General features: G+C 45.7%; 1 protein-coding gene across 1 annotated transcript in view; it reads left to right on the top strand.

The window, feature by feature from the left end:
* APOO (apolipoprotein O) overlaps positions 1 to 7,738 on the top strand; it is a 44,499-nt gene extending 36,761 nt beyond the window's left edge. Inside the window, exons 5-6 of the mRNA XM_032756160.2 lie at positions 2,173 to 2,268; positions 7,660 to 7,738. Coding sequence (XP_032612051.2) covers positions 2,173 to 2,268; positions 7,660 to 7,712 — 149 coding nt within the window. The 3' untranslated portion in view covers positions 7,713 to 7,738. The remainder of the gene's footprint in view (positions 1 to 2,172; positions 2,269 to 7,659) is intronic.
* The last annotated feature ends 2,710 nt before the right edge of the window (positions 7,739 to 10,448 follow it).

Below are 10,448 nucleotides of genomic sequence, written 5' to 3'. Positions count from 1 at the left end.
CATCGGCCTCCCAAAGTGCTGGGATTATAGGTGTGAGCCACCGCGCCTGGCCTGTTTTTGTTTTTGTTTGGAGACAGGGTCTCACTCAGTCGCCTACGCAGGAGTGTAGTGGCATGATCATAGCTCACTGCAGCCTTGACCTCCTGGACTCAAGCAATCCTCCCACCTCAGCCTCCCAAGTAGCTGGGACCACAGACATGCATCACCACACCTGGCTAATTTTTTTTTTTAATTTTTTGTAGAGACAGGGTTTCGCCATGTTGCCCAGGCTGTTCTTGAACTCCTGGACTCAAGCAATCCTCCCACCTTGGCCTCCCAAAGTGCTGGGATTACAGGCATGAACCACCATACCCAGCCATCATTCTTAATAAATATCTATTGAATGAACATCCATTATTACCACTGAGGGAAGATAACACAGAATTGTAAGCAATCTATCTTTAAGGAGCTTACATTCTCCTTGGGGAGACACCAGATACACACCTGAATAATTAAACACAGAGTACTATAGGATTAGGTACCAAGTGATGGTACAGAGAATAAATATGATGGGACTTTAGAGGAGGGAGAGAGGTATGGACTGATGAGCTTAGGAAAGGCTTTTGTGTGGAAGTAGGACTCAACTTGGCTTTTATGAGGTGGGATTGGCTCAGTGGAGAGGAGAGGAGGCATTATGTGAATGAAGTCAGAAGGCATATTCAGGCATGATGAATAGTTTCACATGTTGTATTTGTTTTTATTCTATCACCATCAACGGTGATCAACAGTGGCTATTTCCTGAGTGAAATTACAAGTTTCCTTTATTATCCAAATTTATTCTGTTCTTCAGTTCAAATAATGAGTTCAGATGGCAAAGGATACTTATTTTTCTGAGTCTAATGTATTTGATTTCTTTTTTTTTTCCTTTGAGAAGGAGTCTCGCTCTGTTGCCCAGGCTGGAGTGCAGTGGCGCGATCTTGGCTCACTGCAACCTCCACCCCTCGTGTTCAAACGATTCTCCTGCCTCAGCCTCCTGAGTAGCTGGGATTACAGGTGCGTGCCACCAGGCCCAGCTAATTTTTTTGTATTTTTAGTAGAGATGGGGGTTTTACCATGTTGCTCAGGCTGGTCTCGAACTCCTGACCTCGTGATCCGCCCACCTCGGCCTCCCAAAGTGCTGGGATTACAGGATTGAGCCACCGCACCCGGCCCGGCCTTCCCTTTTTTTTTTTTTTTTTTATTTTTTTATTTTTTTAAGAGGCTGTGTCTTGCTCTGTGGCTCAGGCTGTCAGGCTGGAGTGCAGTGGCGCAATCCTAGCTCACCGCAGCCTTGAACTCCTGGGCTCAAATGATTCTTCTGCCTTAGTCTTGAAAAGTGCTGAGTTTATAGGAATGAGCCACCACTCACAGCTTGTTTTTGGTTCCTGAGTTTCAGAGAGCAAGCAGCAAAGCTTCAGATAGCAATAGATCTATCCAAAGATTTATCCAAATCTATTCTGTTTTTGTGTTTCCATAACAAGAGTTTGAATAGCGAAGGATCCCTGTATTTGTATTCCTCCCTGTGCAAATTGCTGATTCAGATCTGTTGCTTTCAGGAATATGAAAGTAATTTAACATTTACTTCATTGTCAGTAGGTTGTTGGACCAAAGGTACTTGAAAATTGGACGCTTGCAGCCGGGCGTAGTGGCTCACACCTGTAATCCCAGCACTTTGGGAGGCTGAGGCGGGTAGATCACCTGAGGTCAGGAGTTCAAGACCAGCCTGGCCAACATGGTGAAACCTGTCTCTACTAAAAATACAAAAGTTAGCTGGGCGTGGTGGCGGGCGCTTGTAATCCCAGCTACTTGGGAGGCTGAGGCAGGAGAATTGCTTGAACCCGGGAGGCAGAGGTTGCAGTGAGCCGAGATCACGCCATTGCACACCAGCCTGGGCAACAAGAGCAAAACTGCATCTCAAAAAAAAAAAGAAAGAAAGAAAAGAAAATTGGACACTTGCTATGTGAATAGTAAATCTTGTTTATATGTCACATAAAAAGAATATGTTGAAGAGAAGTCCAGTAGCAGAATGCAGAGAATATGTGGTTTGAAAAGCACTTGATACTGTATATACATATTATATACTGTATAAGACTTTTTGTTTTGTTTTTTAATGAGAAATTTATGGAACTGCTTCCTGGTCTAATTCTATTGCAGACAGCTATGACTATCTCCAAAATGCACCTCCTGGATTTTTTCCGAGACTTGGTGTTATTGGTTTTGCTGGCCTTATTGGACTCCTTTTGGCTAGAGGTAGGTGCAATTTTGTGGGTTTAACAGTCAGCTCATAAAGCAGAGATAGAATATATGTTTCATTCTTTCCCTTCATTTACCAGGTTTCCGAATAATGAGTTGGTTCCTAAATATGGCTTTCTTAATGTAAAATTGATAACGGTTATCATATTTGATTTTAAACATAAATAGAAATTGTATACTCTTGGTAAAAAAAAGAAGTTATCCTTTATAGGCACATTTACTTGATCAAATCTCTGTTGTTCTTCGGTACAGAAAGAGCGAAATTTTAAAGTCTTTCACACCTGAGAAATCAACTGTTTCTAAACGTTTCACTATTAAGATAAAGCTATATTAATCACAGTAAATACAGCAGTGATTTAATAGAGATTTTATTACCTTCTTGATTTGTCATGCCTTCAGTCAGTGATCACAAAAACTTTAAAAATGCTTTAAATGCTAACAAATGCCAACTTAAAAATATTACTATACTGCTAGATTATAAAATATCTATAGGAAATAAAGGCTGATAAAATACTTTGCTATGATGAGATGAATTTGTTATGAGCTACTTGAAGTTTCACTGGTTGGAAACCAAATGTTTATGATATAAAATTCTGACATTACCATCATTCCTAATGAAGAAAGTTTATGAACCCTGTAATCAGAGCCCCATAAAAGAGAACCATAGAGACTAGTTTGGTCCCTGTATTAGTTTGTTTTGCATTGCTATAAAGGAATATCTGAGGCTGGGTAATTATAAAGAAAAGAGATGCCGGGCACAGTGGCTCACACCTGTAATCCCAGCACTTTGGGAGGCCAAGGTGGGTGGATCACAAGGTCAGGAGATTGAGACCATCCTGGCTAACACAGTGAAACCCCACCTGTACTAAAAATACAAAAAATTAGCCAGGCATGCTGGCAGGTGTCTGTAGTCCCAGCTACTGGGGAGGCTGAGGCAGGAGAACGGCGTGAACCTGAGAGGCAGGGCTTGCAGTGAGCCGAGTTCGAGCCACTGCACTTCAGCCTGGGCGACTGTGCGAGACTCCGTCTCAAAAGAAAAAAAAAAAAGACGTTTATTTGGCTCATGGTTCTGCAAGCTGTAAAAGAAGCATGGCATCAGCATCTATTTCTGTTGAGGGTTTCAGAAAGCTTCCAATCGTGGTGGAAGGCAAAGGGGGAGCAGGCACGTCACACGGTGAGAGAGGGAGCTAGAGAGATGCCAAGCTCTTTTAAATAACCAGCCCTCGTGTGAACTAATAGAGTGAGAAATTACTCATTACCACAGGGAGGGCACCAAGCCATTCATGAGGAATCCACCCCCATGACCCAAACATCTCCCAGCGTGGGGGTTCACATTTCAACATGAGATTTGGAGGGGACAGTCATTCAAACTGTATCAGTCCTATTCTTCCAGTTTTAAAAATCTTCCCTCTACATGCAATAGCTGTTACTTTAGTTTAGTTTAGTTTGAGATAGAGTCTTGCTCTGTCGCCCAGGCTGGAGTGCAGTGGCACAATCTCGGCTCACTGCACCCTCCACCTACTGGGTTCAAGTGATTCTCCTGCCTCAGCCTCCCAAATAGCTGGGATTATAGATGTGCACCACCACGCCCAACTAATTTTTGTATTTTTAGTAGAGATGGGGTTTCGCCATGTTGGCCAGGCTGGTCTCCAGCTCCTGACCTCAAGTGATCGGCCTGCCTCGGTGTCCCAAAGTGCTGGTATTACAGGTGTGAGCCACTACGCCTGGCCTTATTTTATTTTTTTAAATTGATTTCTTTTTTGAGACAGGGTCTCACTCTATCACCCAGGCTGGAGTGAAGTGGTGCGATCATAGCTCACTGCAGCCTGGACCTCCTGGGCTCAAGTGATCCTCTCACCTTAGCCTTTCAAGTAGCTGGGATTACAGCCGCCCGCCACCATGCCCAGGTAATTTTTGTATTTTTAGTAGAGACGGAGTTTCGCTATGTTGCCCAGGCTGGTCTTGAACTCCTGAACTCAAGCCATCCACCTCCCTTGGTGTCCCCCAAAGTGCTTGGATTATAGGCATGAGCTGCCGCACCTGGCTAATGGCTGTTATTTTTGAATCTGGAGGGTAGACACTGCCCTGGTGGCACTACTAGCTCACCTGTGGAAGCAACTCATCTCACAGTCTTCGTGCCCTCCTCCTGTCTCATGCAGAATATGTCAGAATTAAATTTCCAGCTTATTTTCTGTAATCAACTTATGAACCAACATTTTTCCCTAAACTTCTTTCACCTCATTTCTTGCAAAGCTGTTCAGAAGAGCATTCGGTCTTATTTAGATAGCGTTTGAGATTGATGAACATCCCAAGGCCAGGGTGTTGGGATTTCAGCTATCGTTAGGGAGATAGGAATGTAGAAGTGAGTGAGAGGAGCTTCCCCCTCCCTCTCCTGGTTAGAGCATGTGGGAAAGTCTTCCAGGTCCAAAGAAAGCACTTTTTCTGTGCTGTGGGTACGTTCCTACAGTGCCGAGAGTTTGTCCCCAGAACATCCACTAGGGTGACCATCCTAAGGAGGATTGGAGATGGTGCTCTCCTGGCCAGAGCAGCAGCATGAGGACATCTGCTACAGTGGGTCGTAGTCCTCTGATTTTGTTTGTTCGTTTCTATCTCTTTTCTTCCTTTTCCTGGAGAGAGCTTGGTAGTATTAAAATAATTTGACACCTTAATTCTTTTTCACAAATATTCACACAGGCATGCACACACACATGTGCAATAGCAGGTCTTTTCTCCTGAGCGTTGGGTGTAGAAAGGCCTGAGGTGAGCGGCATCAGAGGGGTTCACCAAGCAGGATGAGTGGGGTGGTAGGGATGTCTGTGGGTAGCCAGAATGGTTCGCAGGCCCCTCCAGGTGGATGGTCCCCTTTGAGGGCAGCAGCAGGATGGGTGGGTGCAGAAGGTCCCTCCTGATAGGGGTTTCTTTTTTTTTTTTTTTGAGACAGTCTTGCTCTGTCACCCAGACTGGAGTGCAGTGGCGCCATCTCAGGCTCACTGCAACCCTGCCTCCTGGGTTCAGGTGATTCTCCTGCCTCAGCCTCCTGAGTAGCTGGGACCACAGGCGTGCACCACCATGCCCAGCTAATTTTTGTATTTTTAGTAGACACGAGGTTTCACCATGTTGACCAGGCTGGTCTCGAACTCCTGACCTCAAGTGATCCTCCCACCTCAGCCTCCCAAAGTGCTGGGATCATAGTTGTGAGCCACTGTGCCTGGCCTGGTGGGGTTTCTTGAGTGTATCTGCTAAGGTAGTCTGCTTCAGTTGTTGAGGATTGCCATGACTGTGGTGGTGACAAGAGGCTCTCAGAGAGGTGAATGGATGTCCATTCAGAAGAAGTGGGCTCAGCCAGACCACTCCAAGATGACACGTGGTTGTTGACACTATTGTTGCCTTCTGGTGGCTCTCCCCAGCATTGGCAACCAGTGGTTCCCCCCGCCCCGGCAGTGTTGATAGTGACAACTCATACCACTGGCCTCTTGGGAGATATGGGCATGGAGGTAGGGGCAGGGGAGTATGATTACACCTCCTTCCTGAAGTTCTGGGGTCCCCGGCTCATTGTGTGAACCAGCAGGAGCTGGAGGCCCGAGAGCTGCCACTTCTCGGCTCTCCCTGGAGGAGTGAGAAATGACTGGGTGGCAAGTTGGCTGCTCTTTCCCTGGTCCTCACTTGGGTGAGCTGCTTCAAGTGGATGGGGGCAGGGGAGGGGCCATATGCAGGGGTATTACAGGCTTTTCTCTTCTAGAATAATTATACCCTTTCAATTCATGCAACAGGATCAGGAGAGAAACAGTAAATCATTAATAGGCTAGGTTGATAACATTTGTATTCTCTTCAGCAATCCCAGTTCCATCTTTGGGGATTTCTCTGTTTAAAGTTTTAAAGCCAATAAACAGCACTTACATGATTAGAACTGTTTAAGGATTAATGTACACATTGTGGCGGGGTATAGTGGCTCACGCCTGTAATCCCAGCACTTCGGAAGGTCAAGGCGGATGTATCACCTCAGGTCAGGAGTTCAAGACCAGCCTGGCCAACATGGTGAAACCCCATCTCTACTAAAAATACAAACATTAGCCAGTCGTGGTGGCGGGCGCCTGTAATTCCAGCTACTTGGGAGGCGAAAGCAGGAGAATCACTTGAACCCGGGAGGCAGAGGTCGCAGCAAGCCGAGATCACACCACTGCACTCCAGCCTGAGCAACAGAGCGAGACCCCATCTCAAAACAAACAAACAAACAAACAAACAAATCAGCCGGGTATGGTGGCTAACACCTGTAATCCCAGCACTTTGGGAGGCTGAGGTGGGTGGATCACCTGAGGTCAGGAGTTTGAGACTAGACTGACCAACATAGTGAAACCCTGTCTCTACTAAAAATACAAAATTATTTGGGCATAGTGGCGTGTGCCTGTAATCCCAGATTCTTGGGAGGCTGAGGCAGGAGAATCACTTGAACCCAGGAGGCAGAGATTGCAGTGAGCCGACATGACACCATCGCACTCCAGCCTGGGCAGCAAGAGCGAAACTCCATCTCAAAAAAAAAAAAAAAAAAAACAAAAATCAGTAACACACACATTCTGCTAGCATCTATATGAATCCCATGGCAAAAAACACTATGCCTCTCAGTGGAGTCAAGGCCATGTGTATTCTCTGGTTTCATCCTCTACTGGTTTTTTTAACCTCATTCTCAGGTTTCTCCAAGCTCTGTGTCCTGCTGTCTCTTCTGTCCATTTCCCTTGCACCACAGCTCTATATCCTCCTACAATCTGGCCTGAGACTTCAACACAGTTCTTGTTTTGGGACTGGTCTTCTTCACACTTTCTTGGGTTTAAGCCCCCTTTTCCTGGGTTCCATGTCATCTTCTCCTTGGTTTACTCTGCCGTGCTGTTGAACTACATGCTTAAGTCACTTTCAAAAAAGCGTATGTTGGAGGTAAACTTCCCAAGACCTTCCATGTCTGAAAATCACCTTCTGCCCTCATGCCATGTGATAGTTTGGTTGGGCACTGAATTTGTTTGCCATCAAAACTTTCAAAGCCATATATTCTAGCATCTGGCATTGTAGATGTGAGAGTCAGTAGCCAGTCTGGATATTTGCTGCTTCTGAACAGGTGATACATTTTTTTTTTTCTTCCTGGAAGGTTTGAAGATCTTCTGTGAATCTTTGGTGTTCTGAATTTCTTTGGTGCTGTGACTAGATAAAGGTCTTTTCTTTTTTTTGAGACGGAGTCTCGCTCTGTCACCCAGGCTGGAGTGCAGTGTCACAATCTCCGCTCACTGCAACCTCCTCCACCTCTGGGTTCAAGTGATTCTCACGCCTCAGCCTCCCGATTAGCTGGGATTACAGGCATGCACCACCACGCCTTACTAATTTTTTTTTTTTTTTTTCGTGGAGACCGGGTGTCACCATGTTGCCCAGGCTGGTCTCAAACTCCTGAGCTCAAGTAGTCTTCCTTCCTCAGCCTCCCAAAGCGCTAGGATTACAGGTATGAGCCACTGCACCCAGCCTATCTTGTGTATCTTTGAAAATTTACTCTCATTCTTTTTCCTTCCTCAACTCATTAATTAGCAATTGAGTTATTTAAAAGGACCCTATGTGTCTCTTATATTTTCTTGATTATTTTATTTTGTTCCTTTTGAATTTTTTTTTGCTTTGGTCATTTCCAAGAGCTCCTTCCTGTTCTTTGAATGTTCTTTTTTTCATAGAATTATTTTTTTCTTTTAATGTAGTGGCTTTTAAAATTTATTTGATGATACTTAGTAATAGGTTTAGTTTTGTTTTGAAGTTCTTCTGTTTCCTGTGGGGTCATTTTTTTTTTCTTTGTGCTTGTCTTTGTCTTTCTCCTTTATGTTTCAGGCTTTCCACAAATGACTGGTGATTCTTGGTTATCCAGTCATGTTTCAAAGTGAGGCAGCTGAAATGCTAATAAGAACTCTTTCACCTGTAATCCCAGCACTTTGGGGCTGAGGCAGGTGGATCACCTGAGGTCAGGAGTTCAAGACCAGCCTGGCCAACATGGCAAAACCCCATCTCTACTAAAAATACAAAAAATAGCTGGATATGGTGGAGGGTGTCCGTAATCCCAGCTACTCAGGAGGCTGAGGCTGGAGAATCACTTGAACCCAGGAGGCGGAGGTTGTAGTGAGCTGAGATCACGCCACTGCACTCCAACCTGAGCAACAGAGTGAGACTCCGTCTCGGAAAAAAATAAACAAACAAACAAAAGAACTCCCTGTCCATATGTGGGGCCCACTGACGGGCAGGTTCTACCTTGGGGGAGCTGGGCAAGAAGTGACCATATACAAGGGTGCACCCAGGGCCAGTGTGAGGAGGGCTTTTCTCTCAGGCACAGACATACTCACCCCTTCCAGCTCTCTTGGTTCTCAGCAGGAAATCCATGTTGTTTCTTTAGTGATACCCTGCCCCCACCGTTTTAACTCCTTTTTTTTTTTTTGAGACAGGATCTTGCTTTATCACCCAGTGTGTTAGGCCATTCTTGCATTGCTATAACCTAACATTGGGTAATTTATAAAGAAAAGAGGCTTAGTTGGCTCACAGTTCTGCAGGCTGTACAGGAAGCATGGCACCAGCATCTCCTCGGCTTCTGGTGAGGCCTTGGGCTGCTTACAATCATGGTGGAAGGCAAAGGGGGAGCTGGTGTCTCACATGGCAAGAGTGCGAGCAAGAGAAAGAGGTGGGGGAGGTGTCACACATTTTTAAACAACCAGATCTCAAGAGAACTCACTGTTGCACTAGGACAGCATCAAGGGAATGGTGTTAAACCATCTGTGAGAAATCGACCTTCATGATCCAGTCACGTTCCACCAGGCCCCACCTCCAACATTGGGGATTACAATTTAACATGAGATTTAGAGAGAACAACATCCAAATTATCACCCAGGCTGGAGTGCAGTGGCATAGACACGGCTCACAGTAGCCTTGAACTCCTGGGCTCAAGCAATCCTCCAGCCTCAGCCTGCTGAGTAGCTAGGACCACAGGCACACGCCACCACACCTTACTAATTTTTTAATTTTTTGTAGAGATGTGGTCTCCCTAAGTTGCCCAGGCTGGTCTCAAACTCCTAGGCTCAATCAATCCTCCCACCTCAGCCTCCCAAAGTGCTGGGATTACAGGCGTGAGCCACTGCCATCAGGCTCACTTTTTTTTTTTTTTAAAGGAATAGAGATCGGGGGCTGGGCATACTGGCTCATGCCTGTAATCCCAGCATTTTGGGAGGCTGAGGCAGGTGGATTGCTTGAGCTCAGAAGTTCAAGACCAGCCTGGGCAACATGAGGAAACCCCGTGTCTACAAAAACTACAAAAAAAAAAAAAAAATTAGCCAGGCATGATGGCTTGCATCTCTAGTCCCACCTACTTGAGGGGCTGAGGCAGGAAGATAGTTTGAACCTGGGAGGTCGAGGCTGCAGTGAGCCATGATTGTGCCACTGCACTCCAGCCTGGGAGACCGAGTGAGACCCTCTCTCAACAGAAAAAAAAGAAATGGAGACGGAGTCTCGCTATGTTACTCCAGCTGGCCTCAATTCCTGGCCTCAAGCAATCCTTATGCCTCGACCTCCCCAAGTGCTAGGATTACAGGTGCGAGCCACCGCACCCAGTAACCCTGCCCCTTTTTAAATTTTGACCTGGTGTGACTTCCTGGCCAGGGGTAGTTTTGTACTGGGATGGCATAGGGGAAGCAAAGGCCGTGCTGGTCCATGCATCGGACTTGCGTTTGTCCTGTCCCCTTGTCTTGCTCCCTGGTTGCCATCTCCACTCCCCACAGTACCTGCCGTCTCTGGATCTGGAATCTCCCTGGGGCTGCCTGGGACAGATCTGCTCCCTCTGAGGCCGCACTCCTCAAGATTTCAAGGCAGTGTGTCCTCTTATTTCCATTCACTCTCCATTTTCTGAAAATCGATTGACACTTCCTGTCTGCCAGTGGCCCTTCCACACGTTTTCTCTTCATTGTGGGTTTATTAATGTTTTTTCTTACTGTTTTTTTAACGGGGTTGCAGAAAGGGGAGAAGAAGAACGCTTGTGTTTAGTATTTAAATAGGAAGCCAGATTGCTGTAAAAGAACATAAACCATAGAAACCAAAATACTCATTTGTTTGTTTTTAAAACAATCTTTTTTTCTGCTCTCTTAGGGAAAAAAAGGTGTTCTCTTGAAAACACTTGGTGC

This window comes from Hylobates moloch, unplaced genomic scaffold (genome assembly GCF_009828535.3).
Source record: "Hylobates moloch isolate HMO894 unplaced genomic scaffold, HMol_V3 SCAFFOLD_7, whole genome shotgun sequence".
NCBI lineage: Eukaryota > Metazoa > Chordata > Mammalia > Primates > Hylobatidae > Hylobates > Hylobates moloch.
Note: the sequence above shows the minus strand (reverse complement) of the source record. Positions and strands in the feature narration are given on the sequence as shown.